This window comes from Bos indicus x Bos taurus, chromosome 3 (genome assembly GCF_003369695.1).
Source record: "Bos indicus x Bos taurus breed Angus x Brahman F1 hybrid chromosome 3, Bos_hybrid_MaternalHap_v2.0, whole genome shotgun sequence".
NCBI classification, from domain to species: domain Eukaryota; kingdom Metazoa; phylum Chordata; class Mammalia; order Artiodactyla; family Bovidae; genus Bos; species Bos indicus x Bos taurus.
Genome location: NC_040078.1, coordinates 42,454,439 through 42,480,598, shown reverse-complemented (window position 1 = coordinate 42,480,598; position 26,160 = coordinate 42,454,439). Strand labels below are relative to the sequence as shown.

The 26,160-nt window shown below is 38.0% G+C and overlaps 1 protein-coding gene across 5 annotated transcripts in view; it reads right to left on the bottom strand.

The window, feature by feature from the left end:
• Positions 1-6,240: 6,240 nt before the first annotated feature.
• DPH5 (diphthamide biosynthesis 5) overlaps positions 6,241-26,160 on the bottom strand; it is a 39,740-nt gene continuing 19,820 nt past the window's right edge. For all 5 annotated transcript variants that reach the window (XM_027536375.1, XM_027536374.1, XM_027536376.1 and 2 more), the window contains exons 5-8: positions 24,825-24,945; positions 10,842-10,881; positions 8,794-8,897; positions 6,241-7,159 (exon numbers count right to left, since the gene is read on the bottom strand). In XM_027536375.1, coding sequence (XP_027392176.1) covers positions 6,936-7,159; positions 8,794-8,897; positions 10,842-10,881; positions 24,825-24,945 — 489 coding nt within the window. In that variant the 3' untranslated portion in view covers positions 6,241-6,935. The remainder of the gene's footprint in view (positions 7,160-8,793; positions 8,898-10,841; positions 10,882-24,824; positions 24,946-26,160) is intronic.

Here is a 26,160-nt window from a genome sequence, read left to right as displayed (position 1 = left end):
CTGACACATAACAATAACTTGGATGCATCTTAAACAGCATTTTATTGAAAGAAGCCAGTCTCATTTACATGATATTCTCAAAAGGACAGAACTACAGAGAAAGATCAGATCAATGGTTGCCAGGCATTATAGGTGGGTAGAAGGGGCGAACATAAAGGGAAAGGGTGAAGGTGTGTTTGTGAGAGAGAGAACTAGTCTGTGTCTAGATTATGAAAGCAGTTTCACTGTGTAATAGTTTAAAATAGCATTAAACTATTTGATGAATAGTGCACATTTTTCATTTTACAATTTCATTTATTGAGGTTAAATTACATAAAGATTAGATTTGGCAAACTGAGCAAATAAAAACACAGGCACTCAATTCAATTTCAAATAAATATTTTCTTAAGTGTCCCAAATATTGAATGGAACATAAACGTATTTTAAAAAGTTGTTGATCTGAAATTCAGCTTAAATGCATAAGCCTATTTTATCTGGAAAACATAACAGAAAAATGCACAGATCCTGAATTTATACAACTTAATGAATTTTGGTAAATATTTATACACATACAATCAACACCACGTCAAGATACAGAAGCTTTCCATGACCACAGTGCCTTTCTGTCTCCTAGTCACTCGTCACTCCTCACTCTCTCTCTTCTTCCAGTCACTCTTACTCTCTCCGTAACAACTGTTTTCAAGCACTGTTTTGCCTGTTGCTATAATTCATATAAATGGAAGTGTACCCTTTTATGTCTGGTTTCTTTCACCTGTTTTTAAAATTCACTCAGGTTTTTTGTGTCAGCAGTGGTTCATTCTGTTTTACGGTAAAGTAATATTCCATTGCAAAACATACTACAATTTTTAAGTCCATTGTCCTGTAAAGGACACATGGCTTGGTTCCAGTTTGGGGCTATGAATGAATAAAGATACAAAGTTATAAACATTCATGGACTATTTTTGTCAGTAGGTTTTCATTTCTTTTCAGTAAATACATAGGACTGGCTTTGAAACTTCATGGGGCAGTTGTATGTTTAATTTATATGAAACTGCTAGTTTCCAAAGTAGTTGTACCAATTTATATACCTACCAGTAATGAGATTTTCAGTTATTACATCCCCTGGCAACTTAATATTTTTGACATTCTATTGGCTTTTCTTTACTATTTGTCCATTTTCTATTTTACCAGTTTTTGCTCTTATGTGAAGTATTTGCTTCCTTCTCAGTCAGTTCAGTTGCTCAGTTGTGTCTGACTCTTTGTGACCCCATTGGCTTTTCTTTACTATTTGTCCATTTTCTATTTTACCAGTTTTTGCTCTTATGTGAAGTATTTGCTTCCTTCTCAGTCAGTTCAGTTGCTCAGTTGTGTCTGACTCTTTGTGACCCCATGCACGACAGGCTTCCCTGTCCATCACCAACTCCTGGAGCATACTGAAACTCATGTCCATCGAGTCGGTGATGCCACCCAACCATCTCATCCTCTGTCATTCCCTTCTCCTCCTGCCTTCAATCTTTCGCAGCATCAGGGTCTTTTCCAGTGAGTCAGTTCTTCACATCAGGTGGCCAAAGTATTGGAGTTTCAGCTGCAGCATCAGCCCTTCGAATGAATATTCAGGACTGACTTCCTTTAGGATGGATCTCCTTGCAGTCCAAGGGACTCTCAAGAGTCTTCTCCAACACCACAGTGCAAAAGCATCAATTCTTCGGCACTCAGCTTTCTTTATGGTCCAACTCTCATATCCATACATGACTACTGGAAAAACCATAGCTTTGACTAGATGGACCTTTGTTGGTAAAGTGATGTCTTTGCTTTTTAATATGCTGTCTAAGTTGGTCATGGCTTTTCTTCCAAGGAACAAGTGTCTTTTAATTTCATGGCTGCAGTCATCACCTGCAGTGATTTTGAAGCCCAAAGATATAGTCTCTCACTGTTTCCACTGTTTCCCTATCTATTTGCCATGAAGTGATGGGACTGGATGCCATGATCTTAGTTTTCTTAATGTTGAGTTTTAAGCCAACTTTTTCACTCTTCTTTCACTTTAATCAAGAAGCTCTTTAGTTCTTCTTCGCTTTCTGCCACAAGAGTGGGGACATCTGAGTATCTGAGGTTATTGATATTTCTCCCGGAAATCTTGATTCCAGCTTGTGCTTCATCCAGCCTGGCATTTCACATGATGTACTCTGCATGTAAGTTAAATAAGCAGGGTGACAATATACAGCCTTGACATACTCCTTTCCTGATTTGGAACCAGTCTGCTGTTCTATGTCCAGTTGTAACTGTTGCTTCTTGACCTGAATACAGATTTCTCAGGAGGCAGGTCAGGGGTCTGGTATTCCCAGTTCTTTAAGAATATTCCACAGTTTGTTGTGATTCATACAAAGGCTTTGGTGTACTCAATAAAGCAGATGTTTTCCTGGAACTCTCATGCTTTTTCGATGATCCAGCAGATATTGGCAATTTGATCTCTGGTTCCTCTGTCTTTTCTAAATCCAGCTTGAACATGTGGAAGTTCACAGTTCACATACTGTTGAAGCCTGGCTTGGAGAATTTTGAGCATTACTTTGCTAGTGTGTGAGATGAGTGCAATTGTGCAGTAGTTTGAGCATTCTTTGGCATTGCCTTTGGGATTGGAATGAAAACTGACATTTTCCAGTCCTGTGGCCACTGCTGAGTTTTCCAAATTTGCTGGCATACTGAGTGCAGCACTTTCAGCTCATCGTCTTTTAGGATTTCAAATAGCTCAACAGGAATCCCATCACCTTCACTAGCTTTGTTCGTAGTGATGTTTCCTAAGGCTCACTTGATTTTGCATTCCAGGATGCTTCCTTCTAATTACTTAAAATTTAATACACTCTGCTTTTCCAGAATTGGATCACTGATTTAAAAAATTTCTTCTTTTCTAAAGCAGTAAATTTCTAAATACTACTTTATCTGAATCCCACAAATTTTCACATTTTGTTTATGTTTTTACTCAGAAATACATTCTTTTATCTCCAAATTTTGGGACTTTTAGAGATACCTTTTTTTTTTTGCCAGCAATTTTTATTTAATTTCAGTGTGGTCAATAGCCAAGCTTACGGTCTACTTTCATAAGTGTTTCATGTGTGCTTGAAAATATCTATTCTACCACTGTTGACTGTAGTGACCTAACAATTTGACCTAAATGGTTGGTTTGTTCAAATCAATACTTTTACTGATATTGTTTACTTCTATCAGTTGCTGACAGAAGGTTGTTAAAATCCCCAACTTTGTGGATTTGTCTGCATCTTCGTTCAATTTTGCCAATTTTTGCCTTATGTATTTTCAAGCTGGTATTCAATGCATACACATGCAGGATTTTCTTCTTGATGAACTGCCCCTTTTCTTTATGAAAAGTATATCGCTAGTATACTCCTTCTTTTTAAGTCTATTTTGTCTTATGCTGATACAGCCACTTGTTTTCTTATGCTTACTGTTTGTATTGTTTATTTTTTCCCTATTCTTCTACTTTCATCCAGAGTCTTTATATATAAAGTTTAACTCTTGTAGACAACATATAGTTGAGCCTTTGAAAAAAAAACTAGTCCTTTTGGTTGGACTACTTAATTTACAACTGTGATACCAATAAGCAATTATTGATTTGGCTGGATTTAAGTCTTCCATTCCACTATTTGCTTGTTCTTTGTCTTATGTTTTTTAATGTTTATTTCCTCCTTTCCTGTCCTCTTTTGGTTAATTATATGTCTTTCAGTATTTAATTCTTCTCATTTTTTTTTAACTTCTGCCAAGTGTGTGTGTGTGTGTGTGTGTGTGTGTGTGTGTGTGTTTTTGGTAGTAGTTGCCAAAGGATTACAATATATATCCTTAACACAGTCTACCTACAGTTATTATTCTACTACTTCAAATAAAATGTAATAATCCTGAAACTGTATAATTCCCTTTCCCCCTGCAACTTGTGTTATTGTTTGCACATATTTTATAGCTAAATACATGCCACAATACTATGTTAAATTGTCAGTTGTCTTTTAAAAGGGAAAGTCGCTCAGTTGTGTCCTACTCTTTGCAACCCCATGGACTATACAGTCCATGGACTCCTCCAAGCCAGGATACTGGAGTGGGTAGCCATTCCCTTCTCCGGGGGATCTCCCCAACCCAGGGATTGAACCCAGGACTCCCGCATTGCAGGCGGATTCTTTATCAGCTGAGCCACCAGGGAAGCCCAAGAATACTAGCTCTTCCCAAGCCAGGAATCGAACTGGGATCTCCAGCACTGCAGGCAGATTCTTTACCAACTGAGCTATCAGGAAAGCCCAATAGCTTTTAAAAACATAAAGCAAAGAAAATCTGATAGTCATTTATACTTACATTTTATTATTTCCTTTCTTTCAGCTGATGTCATTTACCTTCAACCCAAAACACTTCCCTCAGCTTTCCTTGTAGTGTGCGTCTGCTGGTGACTAATTCTGCTTTCATGAAGATTGTTTAATTTGTATTTTTCTGTCCTATTTGTTTTCTGTTCTGCTTCTGGGGACCCAATCACATATATGTTGAATTGCTTGATACTGCCTCACATGGCATTGAGGTTCTGTGCTCTTTTATTCTTCCCTCCAACCTTTTTTCCTCAGAAAATTTCTGTTCATCATCTGCACTCTGTTGTTAACTTTAACCATTTGGGGTTTTCTCTGTTTCCATTACTCTGCTAAGAGTACTCAGTTACATTAATTCACTACAACCACTTTTCCTTTTCATACTTGAACACAGTTCTGAGCTGCTTTGAAATCCTTGTTGGCTAATTCCAATATCTGGGTTGGTAGGATCTCTTTTTACTGTGTGTTTTTCTCTTTTTGACCTTAAGTCATATTTTCCTATTTCATTGCATGCCTCATAATATTTTATAGCATTCGAGGCATTGTTGATAGATTGATTCATTTTGTTATTATGCTCTGGAAATGATAAGCTTTGTTCTAGCAGGCAGGTAATTATTGGCTAGTCACTTTGATTTTATGGAGGCTTGATTTCACATTATGTTAAAGATTCTGTCTTTAGTTTTAGCACAAATCCTTAGCCCTAGGCACAGCCTTTACTGCTAATAAACAACCATTCTAGGGATTTGATGCAAAGTCTAAGGTACAAGCTTTCTAACTTGTTGGGATTCAAACTCTTGAGTTCTCTTGCAACAGAGAGCAACAATCTCTGCTCAGCTTTTTCAGCCTCCCAGCTACAGCTTTCCATCAGGTTCACTGGAGTCTTCCCTGCACATGCACAATGCCAGGGTTAGCCAAAGATTTAAGAGGAGATCATGCAGATTAGAAGTCTCCTCCCTCAGTGCCACCTTCATTTCTAGAATTTTCTCCTTCAGTATACAGCTCCTCCAGCAGCAGCCAATTCCAACAACTCAAGTCATTAAGACTTAAACGTTCTCTTCCATTCTAGCCTCCCACTCACCAGACTGACTGGTAAATTCCCTGAGGGAAAAATCATGTAAGTATAGTTCTCTTACTACTTCTGGTCACTCCTTGGTGCCTTTAGACAGTTATTTATTATATTTTCCCAGAGTTTATCATTGGGAGAGTTTGTACATTGCAAGCTATTCCACCACTACCCAAATCAGAAGTCCTTCATTTTATAATTCTTCACTGTTTAATTTAACGCTTTAGAAAAAAAATACAGAACTGTTACTTAAATGTCCTTGGGTCTCTCTTATTTTGCATCTGACAGATTGAAAATAGAATGGTTCACATATATTAAAATATCTTTTATCTCAAATGAAGTAACTCAAAATAATCTCCTATTAATTGTTGCTCCCAGAAAAGAGGGAAGTAGTTGATGAACTTTAGTGAATCTATTGAGCAAAGAGGTCAGATAAACTGATTAGGCCATGGAAACAGAGTTGACTGACCTTGAACAATATAGGAGTTAGGGGAACTGACCCTTCCATGCAGTTGAAAACATCTGTGGTTCCATGTCCATGGATTCAACCAACTGCAGATTCAACCGACCAGACTGTGCAGTACTTAGTATGTATTTTGTGGACCTACACAGTTCAAACCTGTGTTGTTCAAGGGTCAACTGAAATCAGAGTTAAACCAACTGAAGCAAGGCCATGGAGCAAGGCTATTTCTATTTTGAACTGACAAAAAGTGTAACACTTCATAGTCATGAAACATAATAAATGGAGTGTGATTTACAACTAGGAAGAAGAATGTGGCCACTTGCATACATAGGGAGGCATATTAACTGTTAAGTGATACGACAAATCTTGACCAATCTATTGTTGTCTTCAAGCTTAAATTTTTAAAAATTTTATTTTGTAGTCAGCAAATTTTCCACTTTTCAGCATGGATGTGAAAGATGCTATTTAAAACCAAACAGCAACTGTTCATGGCTGCCTGAACATTTATAATTCAGTAAGTATATAACCTCCAAAATACAGCAGAATATGAGGCACATAATTAGGACGTCAGCTAAACAACACAAAGCAATGCAAAAGGATGTCATTCTGTGGCGTGTGCTCAGCTGAGCCCTAAGTAAGTGGGACTGTTGGCTGGTAACATATTCTTCTCATCTCTGTTTATATGTATTAATACCACATGCTGTCAGGACAATGTATCTTGCAGTCAGGACATCAGACTTTTTAAGAGAGAAGAAAGTTCTATCTTGTATAAACTGGTTTCATAAACAGACATTGCCTTTAAATGATTCTGTCTATGGCTATCTAGCTGTAAGTTCTCCAGTTTGGTCTGTTCCACTTATGTTCATCCTGAAAAACTGCCAAATTAGCAGCAACAACTGATGATATCACAGGGTAAAAACTCATTGACACAGGAAACCAAGCACTGTTGGAGTATCTTTCTTCTTGGTCACTCAATTTATACTTATTAGGTAAACCAAAAGACCTATTGGATTTGTTACACAAATACATGTATGTGTATATATGACTGAAATTAACATCTCACAATAGAAGATGCCTGTATTCAGAGTCCACCAATGCTTTGGGCTTCTGAGCTATTTTCTGGTATGGTAAACAGACTTAGCATCTCCATCTCCAGTGGATGCAAGCTGCCTCCAGTGATAATCAAGGAATGCAATGGTCCTCCCAAGTCCACAGTAGACATCTGCTGCAAAGTGCCTGCTGCAATTTTCTGGTCCTCAGCGCCAACCCTGGCTAAGCCAACACAGAGTGTCTCCTCGGTGACTGCTATTAAAAGAAAAACAAAGATGCCACCATTCAATTCAGTAAATGCATTATCCTGAATCCACTCAAACTAACACTAGTACTAAAAATACATTTAAAGAAGTCCCAAATAAGTTGCAAATATATTAAATCTCCTTTAGTAACTCATTATAGACATACTATCTGCTGATTTATCTAAGGCTTTTCTAAATTATTTGCACTGCTGCTGCTGCTGCTAAGTCGCTTCAGTCGTGTCAGACTGTGCAACCCCAGTCGTGTGCAACCCCAGAGACGGCAGCCCACCAGGATCCCGTCCCTGGGATTCTCCAGGCAAGAACACTGGAGTGGGTTGCCATTTCCATTTGCACTACCTAACATTTAAAGTAAAGTAGTACTTCCTAACTTTACCATTTCGGAATTCCAAAGACTTACTTTAGTTTAAAATTTTAGGACTTGATGAATAATTACCTGTATCCATACTCTATCACATAGCATTTGTCTTTAACTAGGTTCTGAGTGGACAGTGTTTATTACATGATTATACTGTAAATAAAATGTTTGAGATATTTTCACATTGACCAAGATATACTGGAAAAAGCAGAAGATTATGAGATAAATACATAGATTTGAGTCTGTGCTTGACCATTCCGCTATATGACAAACCTTCAGTTTCTTCTTTTTTGTGGGAAAACTATCCTTCATAAAGGGTGGTTTAAGGACTAAGATAATAGATATGAAAGTACTTAGTAAACTACACAGCCCTGAAGAAATAATAGACATTATGACATTACTTAAGCTTTTAAGTTCGAAATAACATACATTAGTGAACTTCATTATTCATTCCAGTGTGTCTGCTCTTTAGCAGACCCTCTTGTGATTTTCTTTAGTTGGAAAAGCTGTCCTGATTGACAAATGACCAAAATGGGGCAAATGACTTCTCCAAGGACGAGCAGGAATGTAAGGAACTCTGTACAAAGGTATGGGCATACAGCACCCCTGCAGGTTCTTTGTTTCATGGTTTTAACAAGGCCTACTGAGGCCAATGGTTATTAAAGAATCTTTTTTGTGTATCTTTCCCATCAAGAAATATGTGTTCAAAGCCAGTCAGCACCTTGTAATAGAATATAATGACAGATTTATTTAAGAACCTCTCAATAAAAATCTATTGACAATGAACATTTTATTATATAGCACATCTATTGTGTCTAGATATTAAGAATGCAAGGGTAAATTCTCTGGTCTTTATCCTGAAAAAACAACTATACCTGGTCTCAGTATACTTTTGCAGGATAGAGCTTAATATAGACTTGGGCTAAAATGGAGGTTCTGTATTTCACCAAAATATTTATACTAACCTATTTACATAAAATCTGATTTATATTTAATTTGAAAAAAAAATCCTTACTTTCTAGAATGATATTAATATTACTAGAAAGAATCCATTTCCATTACTAGAAAGAAATCCATTACTTTTGAGTAGAACTTTCAGCCTATGAGATTTAAGGGAAAGATGAAAAAAATGATAAGAAAAAAATGAATGCAAACACACTGACTCACTTTAGTGGTGTTGGTAATGCATGTGTGTGTTTCAGATGTTACATACTCATCTCAATGCAGCATGAGGGGAATATGAGAGCCCTTTTAAGATTCCTGAGTACCTGGTTCTTCTCCTCGTATTCGCTGATTCTGAACAATCTCCAGAAGTTGCTGGGCTGCTTGGTTGACACTCATATACCGAGGAGGTTCACAGATCTTTCTTCCCCTGTAAGTGTAAAAGTAGATGCCACTGTTCTTAGCCATGAAATTACATAATACATTTTTAATGTAATTATTCCCCCAGGTATAGTCAATTACCACATTCTATGTTCTGTTTGAAGCTGCCACTTGTTACTCACTTTAAGTAAATCATTTACCTTTAGTTTCTTAAGCTTTCTTCATTGTCCTATTTCAAATGCTCTCTCATCTCACTGAAATGTTGGCAGAAATAAGTGCAACAACTTAAAGATAAATGCTTAAATCAAAGTTCAGTTCAGTTCAGTCGCTCAGTCGTGTCCGACTCTTTGCGACCCCATGAATCGCAGCACGCCAGGCCTCCCTGTCCATCACCAACTCCCAGAGTTCACTCAGACTCTCGTCCATCGAGTCAGTGATGCCATCCAGCCATCCCATCTTCTGTCGTCCCCTTCTCCTCCTGCCCCAAACCCCTCCCAGCATCAGAGTCTTTTCCAATGAGTCAACTCTTCGCATGAGGTGGCCAAAGTACTGGAGTTTCAGCTTCAGCATCATTCCCTCCAAAGAAATCCCAGGGCTGATCTCCTTCAGAATGGACTGGTTGGATCTCCTTGCAGTCCAAGGGACTCTCAAGAGTCTTCTCCAACACCACAGTTCAAAAGCATCAATTCTTCGACACTCAGCCTTCTTCACAGTCCAACTCTCACATCCATACATGACCACAGGAAAAACCATAGCCTTGACTAGACGGACCTTTGTTGGCAAAGTAATGTCTCTACTTACTCTTATTCAAAGTGGTTCTTTAGGCAAAAATAATTCAAAATAAGTAGAAATTTGTTCTATACTCTAATCAGTAGAAATTTGTTCTATACTCTAATCAGATTTTATAGGGTTCATTTTTATTACCATGTTTAAACCACATATTCCTCTTTTCATATCTTCCTCTAAGAAAAGTAAACTACAGCAATAAATATCTCAAAGTCTTGGAGGATAAGATATGTTTACTTCCATATGCCTCAAAAGCCTATCAAATGTGCTCAATGGTCAAAATATTGCTTTTGCAGTTTACAAAAAAATTCATATAGATTATTTTGTTGACTCTCAAAACAATTCTGTAACTCAGGTCTAAGAGAAATATAATGCAAGCCACAAATAGAATTTAAAATTTTCAATAGTATCTACAATAACAAAAGTAAAAAAAAGAGACAAAATTAATTTTAATAATGTATTTATTTAGCCCAATATATCCAGAATGTTATATTTCAACATTTATTCCTATACAAATTATTATACATCATTTTTGTACTAAGTCTTTGAAATCTGGAATGTATTCTATATTTTAGTACATCTTAATTCAAATGTTAAATTTTCACTGGAAATACTTGATCCGTATTCAGATCATAAAATTCATGGTTGTAAAAGTAGATTTACATATTGAATTGTTCTAAATATACTTAAATGTTATCTAGTTACTTAGTTGAGTATTAGTTTTAAATTAATTAAAACTAAATTATAAATTCCATTCCTCAGTTACATTAGTCATATGTATTTAAAGCTCTCGTTAGTTATATATGGGTAGCAGCTACTGCATCTATAAGTAAAAAGGGGTTATTTCCCCCAATATACAATTGAAGACAATACGGCTCAGAAATGCAAGTAACTTTCCCAAGAGCACATAACCAGAGTCCAACTCATGACTCAAACCCATGTTTTCTGACTCTCAGTTAACTCATTCCACATATATTTACTGAGTGCCTATTAGGTGCCAACCACTGTTCTCAATACTGAACCCATGAAATTTACTGCTATTTCTATTCTATCATACTGCTTAACATTTCATAAGATTGAAAGTGTTAAATTTTGCACTGTTACTGAAAACTGATTTTCAACAATCTTTAGAACTTATGTCATTTAAGTAGAATTTATAGTCCATGGAATTAAAATAGAATTAAGCATTCTCAGAATACGAACTTACTTGATTAGATTTTCCAAAGACTGCTCCTTTACTTTGATGTCTGTAGGAAGCAAAAACAGATAGTTCTATTTTAATTAAGTACTTTACCCAAAATCCTACATGTAAACTTCAGCTGAAACACCTAAATTTTTGGTAAATATTATTCTCAAGTCTCTAAAATGCTAATTTGAGAGTCTGTGACAATCTTCCCTCACACTTGTATCTGGCCACATTTTTAAGGAAATATAAAGAAGAATGGAAGCTTGTGGTTGTATAAAGATCATTAGTTAGAAAACAAACATGAGGTTGGCCCTGAGACCATCCTGAATGGACTGAATTTCCTCTTGGAAAAGAAGACAGGAAAGAGTTAGACAAATATTGGCATATACACTATCTAACAGCTAATCAAAATCTTTGTGTTCATTTCTATTAGCTGGTAACTGCACAGATCCAACTGGAAAGTTCTTGTTAACATGTTCCTATTCTTACCTATTTTTCAGGCACTAGAATATAAGCTTAAATGCATGTAATGTAAATAAAAGAAAATTCTTACCACGTATTGAAGAGACTTTCGCTTTTCTGTGAATGGTAAGATATGCCAGTAACTTATGAAACATTTTAATACCAAATATTCATACTTTAATGGGGATTTCCCAAGCATGGACTGGTAGCCACAACAGCCAAAACACATATAGCCCTTGCTCTCATAAAGCTTGATGATGCAAACATCACAAAGATTTGATTCTTTATGCTTTGTAATCACTGATGCTCAGCTAAACAATCTGGTAGAAGGTAAAAGAGCAGAATCACTCTACATCCTCACAGGAACTCAGTACACAACAGCAAGAGCAACAGCTGCTTCCTGTTCTACATGCTAAAAACAAATGGTTCGGCCAAAGTTTGTCACTGCAAAAATAAATAGAGTGTAACTGAGTGGTCTTTTTGATAGACTTTGACAACTTTCTCAAGTGATTATAAACTTTCTCGAATGATTATAAAAGTTTTTCTTACAAAGAATACTAAGTATTTGCTTGGAAAATGCTCTAGAGATAATCCCTTACATATATTCTAAATGTTCTTAGAACCAGCAATGAATATATTTTTCAGGTTTGAAATTCATTATTTAGGCATTTTCATTGTATGGCACATATAGGAAATATGTATACCTGTTATTGAAATATGGCCTGCAATACAATTAATGATATAAACATCAACTTAGATCTCCTCTACCTAATAGCTGTAATCATTTTTAAAAAGTAAACATTTATTAATGCATTCACCTTGAGCTTCTGAAATGTTATTTGTGATAGTTAAGTTTTTAATATTTCCATTTTTTCACTTTTTAAATGATACATTCTATAGAATTTTATTTTAAAAATGAAGAGGGCTGGGGAGAATTTTTATGGGCAAATGCTTCTTCACTAATGTAAGTGTGTATTAGTGAATAAATTCAAGCCAGACTCATCTTACCTTGTATTTACACAGGCCATATTTATTCCTTTCTACTTTCTAGAATGTAAGCTTCTCTTATTCATTTTAGTACCAGCATCTAGCATAATGTAGAGTACCTAGCAGATACACCATAAATTCTACTGAATAAATTTGTTCATGTGGCTCTACTATGACAGCTAATTTAAACTATCTACCTCTTAAGTAGAGTAAAAGTCCCAACTCCTTCAGAAACCTTTATAGACTTCCTCCCAAAGGCTCTTTGTCCTTTGAGACAGACATACAATTAGTGCTATATTTTGTTAATCTCCAATTACATCATATATATTAGTCTTGCCTTTCCAAGTAAATTTTAAATTCTCTATGGTTTCTTACCATGACATATTCTCACTAATCCTTACAGGGTATGGCCCATAAGAGCAGCCATTCAATAAATACATACTAATTAAAAATAATGAGAACTCCAGGTGATTAAATGATGAGATCTATGGTTTGCGAAGTCAGAATCATGATATCTTATACTTCACACCTTGTTCCTGTTTTTGTTAATGGAGCAAGGAAGATATATTGTTTAACCTTGTTTGTCTTTTCCCAGGAAAGCCAAGAAAAGAGGCAGCAGCTCTTAGAGAAAGTTCAAGAGCCAAAGTTCTGGTTTGTCCTTCCTGCCTCGATACAATAGAACTTAATTGTTCTCTCAACTTTCAGGTACACAGCACATTAGTTCCAACTAGATTTCAAAATCCTGAGAGCAGGACCCAGGTCTAATACTTCCTTGGTATTCCAGAAGAACCTAACTCCACAGTGGGCATAAATACTTAATAAATACTGTGAGCTGAATTTCTAACTGCCCTTTCAAAGCTTCCAAAAGATAATTCCAATTTTCCCCCCTTTCCTCTATTTTTTTTTTCGTGATACATGAAGATGTTATCACAGGTAGCTTGCCTCTTAAGACTACTTTTATCCTCATTCTGTTTTAAAAACTCAGTTCTGTTGTTTAAACAAACACACACACACACACACACACACACACACACACACACACACACTTCATATCTGAGCTCCAATGAATCCCTATTTGTCATCCCTCAGTTGCATATATTTCTACCTCTGCCTTTAATAAAAGCTTTTTAAAATGCCTGTACCTCTTGCATCATTCTCCTTTGACTTTCTACATAGCGCTGGCCTTAATTGGCTCTAAGTTTAAGATAACATGATGGATACCTTTAATGGCATATTCCACACGAATTAACAAGAACCACAAAATAAGTTCTGCCAATAAGAACTACTAAAGAGGGAGACTAGTATCTTTCCACATGGAAAATCCAAACACAAAACTATAAAGCTAATTAGCTAATAATGAATTACTAAATTACACTGATAATTAACTAAAATAAGAAAGCATTATCATACCAGTAAATTGTGGGATTCAGGCATAAGCCAAAAAAAATACCAGAGAAGCATGCATGGCCTGATCTAGATCTAGAACTAATTAGGTATCACTCTTACTGCAGTAAAAAAGGAATGTAATCTAGCTGGAACTGAATGAACTAGCAAGAATTAAAGATTTTCTGTGACAATGGGTAATAAGATCAAGTCTGAAACTAAAAGTAAATGTTAACCAATTAACTTCTATTACATATCTGTTGGACAGCTACACTGTGCTACACTTCTAGACATTAGAAAGAGAGGAATCAGTAAAACAAACTCCCTGCTCTTACAAAGTAAAGAAGAAAACCAACGAGTTAATAAAACAATTCACATGAATGGTAATACAAGAAGTTACACAAGGTAATGGGAAAGAAAATCACTGGGGAATACAGGGTGTACATTACATTAGGCAGAATTTTACTTTAGATCAGGAGTCAGTAAATGTTTCTGTAAAGAACCAGGTAGTAAATATTTTAGGTTCTGAAGGCCACAAGGTCTCTGTCAAAACTACTTATTGCTGCCATTGTAGCATGAAACAGACATAGATAATACATAAATGAAGTAGCGTGGCTGTGTTCCAATTAAACTTTATGAAACAGGTGGTAGCCTATATCTGATCCAGCAGAGGTGGTTTGCTAACCTTTGCTCTACATAATTTCCAAATTCTACCCTATAAGAAATGCTAACCATTAGTAAAACTTTTCTACAGTCTTCTCTTTTAAAGAGACATATTGATTGGGGTTCTGATAATGTACAAATTTATATATTATTGAATAATAGAGAACTTTGTACATGAGACAACCTAAATGTCTTTTTTTTTTTTTTACTTTACAATATTGTATTGGTTTTGCCATACATTGACATGAATCTGCCACAGATGTACATGTGTTCCCCATCCTGAACCCCCCTCCCTACCTCCATCCCCATCCCATCCCTCTGGGTCATCCCAGTGCACCAGCCCTGAGCACCCTGTATCATGCATTGAACCTGGACTGGCAATTCGTTTCACATATGATAATATACGTGTTTCAATGCCATTCTCCCAAATCATCCCACCCTCGCCCTCTCCCACAGAGTCCAAAAGACTGTTCTACATATCTGTGTCTCTTTTGCTGTTTCACATATAGGGTTATCATTACCATCTTTCTAAATTCCATATATATGCGTTATTATACTGTATTGCTGTTTTTCTTTCTGGATCACTTCACTCTGTATAATAGGCTCCAGTTTCATCCACCTCATTAGAATTGATTCAAATGTATTCTTTTTAATGACTGAGTAATACTCCATTGTGTATATGTACCACAGCTTTCTTATCCATTCGTCTGCTGATGGACATCTAGGTTGCTTCCATGTCCTGGCTATTATAAACAGTGCTGTGATGAACATTGGGGTACATGTGTCTCTTTCAATTATGGTTTCCTTGGTGTGTATGCCCAGCAGTGGGATTGATGGGTCATATGGCAGTTCTATTTCCAGTTTTTCCACACTGTTCTCGATAGTGGCTGTACTAGTTTGCATTCCCACCAACAGTGTAAGAGGGTTGGTTCCCTTTTCTCCACACCCTCTCCAGCATTTATTGCTTGTAGACTTTTGGATAGCAGCCATTCTGACTGGCGTGAAATGGTACCTCGTTGTGGTTTTGATTTGCATTTCTCTGATAATGAGTGATGTTGAGCACCTTTTCATGTGTTTGTGTCATCTGTATGTCTTCTTTGGGGAAATGTCTGTTTAGTTCTTTGGCCCATCTTTTGATTGGGTCATTTATTTTTCTGGAATTGAGCTGCAGGAGTTGCTTGTATATTTTTGAGATTACTTCGTCAGCTGCTTCATTTGCAATTATTTTCTCCCATTCTGAAGGTTGTCTTTTCACCTTGCTTATAGTTTCCTTTGTTGTGCAGAAGCTTTTAAGTTTAATTAGGTCCTATTTGTTTATTTTTGCTTTTATTTCCAATATTCTGGGAGGTGGGTCATAGAGGATCCTGCTGTGATGTATGTCGGAGAGTGTTTTGCCTATGTTCTCCTCTAGGAGTTTTATAGTTTCTGGTCTTACGTTTAGATCTTTAATCCATTTTGAGTTTATTTTTGTGTATGGTGATAGAAAGTGTTCTAGTTTCATTCTTTTACAAGTGGTTGACCAGTTTTCCCAGCACCACTTGTTAGAGATTGTCTTTTTTCCATTATATATTCTTGCCTCCTTTGTCAAAGATAAGGTGTCCATGGGTGGGTGGATTTATCTCTGGGCTTTCTATTTTGTTCCATTGATCTATATTTCTGTCTTTGTGCCAGTACCATACTGTCTTGATGACTGTGGCTTTGCAGTAGAGCCTGAAGTCAGGCAGGTTGATTCCTCCAGTTCCATTCTTCTTTCTCAAGACTGCTTTGGCTATTTGAGGCTTTTTGTATTTCTATACAAATTGTGAAATTATTTGTTCTAGCTCCGTGAAAAATACCATTGGTAGCTTGATAGGGATTGCACTGAATCTATAGATTGCTTTGGGAAGTATACTCATTTTCACTATATTGATTCTTCCAATCCATGAACATGGTATATTTCTCCACCTATTAGTGTCCTCTTTGATTTCTTTCACCAGTGTTTTATAGTTTTCTATATATAGGTCTTTTGTTTCTTTAGGTAGATATATTCCTAAGTATTTTATTCTTTTCATTGCAGTGGTGAATGGAATTGTTTCCTTAATTTCTCTATTTTCTCATTATTAGTGTATAGGAATGCAAGGGATTTCTGTGTGTTGATTTTATATCCTGCAACTTTACTATATTCATTGATTAGCTCTAGTAATTTTCTGGTGGAGTCTTTAGGGTTTTCTATGTAGAGGATCATGTCATCTGCAAACAGTGAGAGTTTTACTTCTTCTTTTCCAATCTGGATTCCTTTTATTTCTTTTTCTGCTCTGATTGCTGTGGCCAAAACTTCCAAAACTATGTTGAACAGTAGTGGTGAGAGGGGGCACCCTTGTTTTGTTCCTGACTTTAGGGATGCTTTCAATTTTTCACCATTGAGGATAATGTTTGCTGAGGGTTTGTCATAAATAGCTGTTATTATGTTGAGGTATGTTCCTTCTATGTCTGCTTTCTGGAGGGTTTTTATCATAAATGGATGTTGAATTTTGTCAAAGGCTTTCTCTGCATCTATTGAGATAATCATATGGTTTTTATTTGTCAATTTACTAATGTGGTGTATTACATTGATTTGCCGATATTGAAGAATCCTTGCATCCCTGGGATAAAGCCCACTTGGTCATGATGTATGATCTTTTTAATATGCTGTTGGAGTCTGTTTGCTAGAATTTTGTTAAGGATTTTTGCATCTATGTTCATCAGTGATACTGGCCTGAAGTTTTCTTTTTTTGTGGCATCTTTGTCAGGTTTTGGTATTAGGGTGATGGTGGCCTCATAGAATGAGTTTGGAAGTGTACCTTCCTCTGCAATTTTCTGGAAGAGTTTGAGTAGGATAGGTGTTAGCTCTTCTCTAAATTTTTGGTAGAATTCAGCTGTGAAGCCATCTGGTCCTGGGCTTTTGTTTGCAGGAAGATTTCAGATTACACTTTCAATTTCTGTGCTTGTGATGGGTCTATTAAGATTTTCTGTTTCTTCCTGGTTCAGTTTTGGAAAGTTGTACTTTTCTAAGAATTCGTCCACTTCTTCCACGTTGTTCAGTTTATTGGCATATAGTTGCTGACAGTAGTCTCTTACGATCCTTTGTATTTCTGTGTTGTTTGTTGTGATCTCTCTGTTTTCTTTTCTAATTTTATTGATTTGATTTTCCTCCCTTTGTTTCTTGATGAATCTAGCTAATGGTTTGTCAATTTTATTTATCTTCTCAAAGAACCAATTTTTGGCTTTGCTGATTTTTGCTATGGTCTCTTTTGTTTCTTTTGCATTTATTTCTGCCCTAATTTTTTAAGATTTCTTTCCTTCTACTAACCCTGGTGTTCTTCATTTCTTCCTTTTCTACATGTTTTAGGTGTAGAGTTAGGTTATTTATTTGATTTTTTTTCTTGTTTCTTGAGGTATGCCTGTATTGCTATGAACCTTCCCCTTAGCACTGCTTTTACAGTGTCCCACAGGTTTTGAGTTGTTGTATTTTCATTTTCATTCATTTCTATGCATATTTTGATTCCTTTTTTGATATATTCTGTGATTCATTGGTTATTCAGCAGCGTGTTGTTCAGCCTCCATATGTTGGAATTTTTAAGTTTTTCTCCTGTAATTGAGATCTAATCATACTGTATTGTGATCAGAAAAGATGCTTGGAATGATTTCAATTTTTTTGAATTTACCAAGGCTAGATTTATGGCCCAGGATGTGATCTATCCTGGAGAAGGTTGTGTGTGCGCTTGAGAAAAAGGTGAAATTCATTGTTTTGGGGTGAAATGTCCTATAGATATCAATTAGGTCTAACTGGTCTATCGTATGATTTAAAGTTTGTGTTTCCTTGTTAATTTTCTGTTTAGTTGATCTATCCATAGGTGTGAGTGGGGTATTAAAGTCTCCCACTATTATTGTGTTATTGTTAATTTCCCCTTACATACTTGTTCAGTTCAGTTCAGTCGCTCAGTTGTGTCCAATTCTTTGTGACCCCATGAATCGCAGCATGCCAGGCCTCCCTGTCCATCACCAACTCCTGAAGTTCACTCAGACTCACGTCCATCGAGTCAGTGATGCCACCCAGCCATCTCATCCTCTGTCGTCCCCTTCTCCTCCTGCCCCCAATCCCTCCCAGCATCAGAGACTTTTCCAATAAGTCAACTCTTCGCATGAGGTGGCCAAAGTACTGGAGTTTCAGCTTTAGCATCATTCCCTCCAAAGAAATCCCAGGGCTGATCTCCTTCAGAATGGACTGGTTGGATCTCCTTGCAGTCTAAGGGACTATCAAGAGTCTTCTCCAACACCACAGTTCAAAAGCATCAATTCTTCAGCACTCAGCTTTCTTCACAGTCCAACATGACCACAGGAAAAACCATAGCCTTGACTAGACGGACCTTTGTTGGCAAAGTAATGTCTCTGCTTTTCAATATGCTATCTAGGTTGGTCATAACTTTTCTTCCAAGGAGTAAGCGTCTTTTAATTTCATGGCTGCAATCACCATCTTGCAGTGATTTTGGAGCCCCCAAAAATAAAGTCTGACACTGTTTCCACTGTTTCCCCATCTATTTCCCATGAAGTGATGGGACCGGATGGCATGATCTTTGTTTTCTGAATGTTGAGCTTTAAGTCCACTTTTTCACTCTCCTGTTTCACTTTAATCAAGAGGCTTTTTAGTTCCTCTTCACTTTCTGCCATAAGGGTGGTGTCATCTGCATATCTGAGGTTATTGATATTTCTCGCGGCAATCTTGATTCCAGCTTGTGCTTCCCCAGCCCAGCGTTTCTCATGATGTACTCTGTGTATAAGTTAAATAAGCAGGGGGTCAATATACAGCCTTGACGTACCCCTTTTCCTATTTGGAACCAGTCTGTTGTTCCATGTCCAGTTCTAACTGTTGCTTCATACTTGTTAGCATTTCTCTTACATATTGCAGTGTTCCTACGTTGGGTGCATATATAATTCTTATCTCTTCTTCTTGGATTGATCCTTTGATCATTATGTAGTGTCCTTTTTTGTCTCTTTTCACAGCCTTTGTTTTAAATTCTATGTCATCTGATATGAGTATTGCTACTCCTGCTTTCTTTTGGTCTCTATTTGCATGGAATATCTTTTTCCAGCCCTTCACTTTTAGTCTGTATGTGTACCTTGTTTTGAGGTGGGTCTCCTGTAGAGAACATATATAGGGGTCTTGTTTTTGTATCCATTCAGCCAGTCTTTGTCTTTTGGTTGGGGCATTCAACCATTTATATTTAAGGTAATTATTGATAAGGATGATCCCGTTGCCATTTACTTTATTGTTTTGGGTTTGAGTTTATACATCCTTTCTGTGTTTCCTGTCTAGAGAAGATCCTTTAGCATCTGTTGGAGAGCTGGTTTGGTGGTGCTGAATTCTCTCAGCTTTTGCTTGTCTGTAAAGCTTTTGATTTCTCCTTCATATTTGAATGAGATCCTTGCTGGGTATAGTAATCTGGGCTGCAGGTTATTTTCTTTCATCACTTTAAGTATGTCCTGTCATTCCCTCCTGGCCTGAAGAGTTCCTATTGAAAGATCAGCTGTTATCCTTATGGGAATCCCCTTGTGTGTTATTTGTTGTTTTTCCCTTGCTGCTTTTAATATTTGTTCTTTGTGTTTTCGATTTTTGCTAATTTGATTAATATGTGTCCTGGGGTGTTTCACCTTGGGTTTATCCTGTTAGGGACTTTCTGGGTTTCTTGGACTTGGGTGCTTACTTCCTTCCCCATTTTAGGGAAGTTTTCAACTATTATCTCCTCAAGTATTTTCTCATGGTCTTTCTTTTTGTCTTCTTCTGGGAAGCCTATGATTCGCATGTTGGGCGTTTAACATTGTCCCAGAGATCTCTGAGGTCCTCATTTCTTTAATTCATTTTTCTTTTTTCCTCTCTGTTTCATTTATTTCTACCATTCTATCTTCTACCTCACTTATCCTATCCTCTGCCTCTGTTATTCTACTGTTGGTTCCCTCCAGAGTGTTTTTGATCTCATTTATTGCATTATTCATTATATATTGACTCTTTTTTATTTCTTCTAGGTCCTTGTTAAACCTTTCTTGCATCTTCTCAATCCTTGTCTCCCAGCTATTTATCTGTAACTCCATTTTGTTTTCAAGATTTTGGATCATTTTTACTATCATTATTCAGAATTCTTTATCAGGTAGATTCCCTATCTCTTCCTCTTTTGTTTGGTTTGGTGGGCATTTATCCTGTTCCTTTACCTACTGGGTATTTCTCTGCCTTTTCATCTTGTTTATATTGCTGTGTTTGGGGTGGCCTTTCCGTATTCTGGTCGTTTGTGGAGTTCTCTTCATTGTGGAGTTTGCTCACTGTGGGTGGGGTTGGATGGGTGGCTTGTCAAGGTTTCCTGGTTAGGGAAGCTTGTGTCCATATTCTGGTGGGTGGAGCTGGATTTCTTCTCTCTGGAGTGCAATGAAGTGTCCAGTAATGAGTTTTGAGATGTCAATGGGTTTGGTGTGACTTTGGGCAACCTGTATATTGAAGCTCAGGGCTATGTTACTGTGTTGCTGGAGAATTTGCATGGTATGTCTTGCTCTGGAACTTTTTGGCCCTTGGGTGGTGCTTGGTTTCAGTGTAGGTATGGAGGCTTTGATGAGCTCCTATTGATTAATGCTCCCTGGAGTCAGGAGTTCTCTGGTGTCCTCAGGATTTGGACTTAAGCCTCCTGCCTCTGGTTTTCAATCTTATTCTTACAGTAGCCTCAAGACTTCCCCATCTATACAGCACTGATGATAAAACATCTAGGTTAAAGATGAAAAATTTCTCCACAGTGAGGGACACCCAGAGAAGTTCACAGAGTTCAGGGAGAAGAGAAGGGGGAAGAGGGAGATAGAGGTGACCAGGAGGATAAGAGGGGGAATCAAAAGGGGAGACAGCAAGCTAGCCAGTAATCACTTCCTTATGTGCTCTCCACAGTCTGGACCGCTCACAGATATTCACGGAGTTATACAGAGAAGAGAAGAGGGAGGAAGGAGACAGAGGTGACCAGGAGGAAAAGAGGGGGAATCAAAAAGAGCAAGACAGATCCAGCCAGTAATCAGTTCCTTAAGTGTTCTCCACAGTCCGGAACACACAAAGAGATTCACAGTGTTGGGTAGAGAAGAGAAGAGGGAGGAAGGAGATAGAGGTGACCTAGTGGAGAGAAAGGAGAGTCCAAAGGGGGAGAGAGCAGTCAAGCCAGTAATCTCGTTCCCAAGTAAAAATAGGTACTGAAGATTGGGTTCTTAAAGGTACAAAATTAATAACAAATACCAAAAAGCAAAGATTAAAAATCTAGAGGTTGGATTCTCAAAAATACAATATTAAAGAAAAAAACAAAGTCACAAAAATTATTAAATATAAATATATGAAGTTTGCTTTAAAAAATAGGGTCTCTTTTTTGCAAAGTAATAGTAGGTTATAAAAATGAAAATTAAAGGAGTAATAGAGGACTTAAATTTTTTTTTTTAATTTAAAAAATGATAATAGTAAAAATATATCTAGGACTTTCTCTGATGTTGTTGTGAACAGTGTGGGGTCAGTTCATTTTCAGATAGTTCCTTGATCTGGCTTACACTTCTCAAGATCTGTAGGCCCCTTCCTATGTAGTTGGTGCTAACTGCTGCTGCTAAGTCACTTCAGTCGTGTCCGACTCTGTGCGACCCCATAGATGGCAGCCCACTAGGCTCCTCTGTCCCTGGGATTCTCCAGGCAAGAATACTGGAATAGGTTGCCATTTCCTTCTCCAATGCATGAAAGTGAAAAGTGAAAGTAAAGTCACTCAGTCATGCCCAACTCTTAGCGACCCCATGGACTGCAGCCCACCGGGCTCCTCCATCTATGGGATTTTCCAGGCAAGAGTACTGGAGTGGGTTGCCATTGCCTTCTCCTGGTGCTAACTACAGGGTTTTAATCTATTGCACCTGTCACTTCCAAGGTGGTTCCCTCTGTTTTAGCTTCTTCTGTTTGCTGGTCTCTTCAGTGTCTAATTTCCGCCCTGATGCCAGGGGGCGGTAGTCACTGTTTTAGGCCTCACTTGTTCAGTCATGCTGTGGGGAGGGAGGAACACTGCAAACAAATAACACTGGTGTGTGCTTGCAGTGTCTCAGCCACACTGGGTTTGCCCCCACTCACAGTGTGTGTGCTTTCCCAGTCTACACTGCTTAGGCTCTGGGTTCCTCTGCCGGGAACTGTCTGAGGCCAGCCCTGGGTTGTATGCACTTTCCAGGTCTAAGCCACACAGGTTCAGGTACTCGAGTACTCCACAAAGGCGCAGACTCAGTTGGGCCTGTGTTTTGTGCCCTTCCGAGGTCCTAGCAGCTCAGGTGACCAGGTGCTTGGTGAGCGCGGTTGCCCCCAGTTGAAGGCTGCAACTTATCACCTCCCCCATCCCTGCCACTCAGTTTTCTGGGTGTACAACCAGCACATCTTCTCAGGTGTGCCATGTGTCTCTTCTGCGGAGCTGATCTCTGGCTGCGACCCTCCTGGCGGACGTTGATTGTCCAGAATCCCAAGAAGTCTTGGTTAGCAATGAAGCCTGCTCGCAGTTTGGTAGATGGTGCCTCTTTGGGGCCGTGATTGCCCCCTTCCGTCTCTGGCTGCCTTCGCCTGCCTGTCTCCAGCAGGGGATGGGCTGATCCACAGCTGGCTAGCTCTGCTCAGTCCTTTGTTCTGTGAGTGGGCCTGGTGGTGTCTTAGGTTAGGGCTTTTGGTGGGATAGCTATCCCACAGTCTGGTTTGCTATCTCAAGTTAGTTCCCTCAGATTGCCCTCAGGGCATTCAGGCCTGGTCCTTACCCTAAGCAATGCAGCCCGCACCTCCCTGCCCATCCCTCACTTGCTAGTAGTGGATGCGAGCATCTACGCTGCTTCTCCACTGACAGCTACCACTGGGCATGTAATCTGTGGGGTTTAATTATTTATTTATTTTTTCTCCTGGTTATGTTGCCCTCTGAGGTTCCAAGGCTCGCCACAGACTCGCCAGTGAGAGTGTTTCCTGGTGTTTGGAAACTTCTCTCTTTTTAAAGACTCCCTTCCCGAGACGGATCTCCAACCCTACCTCTTTTGTCTCTCTTTTTACCTTTTATATTTTTTCCTATCTCCAAAGACAATGGGCTGCTTTTCTGGGTGCTTGATGTCCTCTGCCAGCATTCAGACGTTGTTTTGTGGAATTTACTCAGCATTTAAATGTTCTTTTGATGATTTGTGGGGGAGAAAGTGGTCTCCCCATCCTATTCTTCCGCCATCTTAGGACCGCCCCTCAAGACAACCTAAATGTCTTTGGCAAATAGGAATCTCTTCTAATGTTCTGAATATCTATACTTACTACAGAGGTCAAAATTATGGGTTCTTTCTTTGCCCTGATTCTGTGCTCCATGGCAGACATCCTTCTACTGGATAACTTCACACACAGTAGAATCAAAACAGTGCAATTCAGTGTATGATCCAGGGACTGATGCCAATATGTGAGCATTTTGTTCCCAACAAATGATAAAAAAAAAAAAAAACTACAAGAGTGTGAATCAGTGTTTACAGTATTACAGTGTTATAGTAATCTGACTTCAACACAAAAGACTAGAAACTTTAAAGTAAATAAATAAAATGCATTTATTTTTATGTATTTATTTTATATATGTGTATGTGCATACACACACACACATATATACTGATCTAAACACTTCCAAAAGACAAGAAAAAGGTTATTACTATTTGATAAAAAAGAAGGCAAAGGTATGGACTGTTCAAAATACTCTCTAGCTAGTACAGAGTAGCACTCAGATTTTGTCTTCTGATGTCAAGTACAAGTGTCACTTCCAAGTTATCAAAGACGACAGTTATTTCTCTTCTGTTGACCAGCCACAGATTAAAGCTCTGATTACAGTATTTTTACAACACATACTGTAGAAAAGGAACTGAAAATGAATGTGAATCATTATAATTCCAGTACCTCTGCTGGCAAATGCAGTAGCTGAAACTCCTGAAGCTCTATCAGTGCCATCATCTTTGTACACAAAGACAGCCACCCCAACTCTTTCCACACTAGGTAGGAAATACAATTTGGCAGCATAATACTGTGAAAAGAGCTGTGAATTACAAGCTCTGTAGATTCTACCAATTCTGCAACCAATAAGTGGGAAAATGATCCAATGTCTCTGGGCCTCAATTTCACTGAAGATGATCTCCAGAGTCTCTCTCAGATCTACAATTCTGTGATTCTGATAGCATCACGACTGCAGTATTCAAAGGACACCTCAAGAAAGATAGGATGGAACTTGGTAAGAGTAAATGTTCAGTATAAGTCTTCTGAGTTGCTGTAAATTGATGAGGACAGGCTCTTAATTCTTATTTGGAATGAAAATTCACTTCTCCACAAGAATATGGGGGAGGGCACACCATGCACAGAGTAGCTAGACCACATCACACAGAACGGTTTTAACTTCATACAAAATCAAAACAAGAACAATATGACAACTCCATACTGTGACCCTAGAGAAACTGCAGAGCACTTACCTAGTAGGCATAATGTGTGCATGCCATTTTGTCTGTTCTTCTTCACTTTGTCAAAGAAGCTTTCTGGTCTCCAAGTGTCTGTCCAGAAAACAATAGACACTGTCTCTCCAAACTTATACAACTAGAAGAAATAAAACATTAGTTAATGATGTAACAATTCACTAACTACTGTCTCATAGATAACAACCAAAATAAAAAGTGAGACCCAAACTTGAGGTGGACTGGGGATCAACTCTGTCATCAAAAAAAGTAATAAAAATTCCCTTTGCTCCATAGCAGCTGGTGTCATTCTGATGCCCTTTCGGTAGGAGGCTTCTAGTATTTCTGTATTCAGTACAGGAACACATGTAACTAGTTCATGATTTAGCTAGGTAGCTGCTAAAAATACTGAAATACAGAGAACCCAGAAGGAAGCCAAAAAAAAAGACATGTGAGCAGTCAGAGCAGTATTCACAAGGTTCCTATTACTCTCATTTTATGGAGGAGTCCACCAAGGCTCAGAAAGATGAACTGGCTTGCCTAAGGTCACACAGCTACTTAGTAAGAAGAAACTCAAACCTGGGTCTGAGGGAGAGTTCCTTTCCACCATGCCAGCTCAGTAAAATTCATACACTGCATACTCACTGTCGTCACATCTCAAAACCTACGCCCTTACTTTCCCCACTCTTTATTCCCTGACTCTAGAGTTCAATGATAAGGGCCTTTTCCCAAACCTCCTTCTTTCCCCCTACGGTGGCCCATCTACTCCATATGATCATCACACAACCAAGAAGCGTCTTTGTTCCAACTTGCTTCCAGGCTAGCCACACATCTCACTTAAATGAATCCAACTCCAAATCTTATGTTGAGAAAATCTAGTTTTGAGCTTTGGTTCTGCAACTTGTTAGCTGGGTGACATTACTCTTTCTTTCCAAGTCTTAATCTCTATAATAGGAACAGTGATAACACATGCCCTTCCTACCCACAGAGTTGTGTGAACCAAATAACATGTAAAAAGTTATTTAAACTGTGAATGATATTCTTATATTAATTCTTATCTAGGTATTGCACAATGGACTTTATTTTCAAAGACTTAATATATTGTAAAACCTAATACTAAAGCTGTTACATAAAGATCTTAACTATTCAATTTAAAGAGTGCCTAAAATAATGTTTAATACAGCTGGAAAGCACTAAATGCTGAAAATCACACCTAGTCCTCTGCCACAAATTAGCTGTTCGGTTGAAACAGCTGTATGACTTCACGAGATCACCTAACTTTTCTAAGCCTAAAGTTCTTCATTTGAACAACGCTGCTGCAAGAGGCATGTTCAGAGTCCCCCATCTCTACATGCCT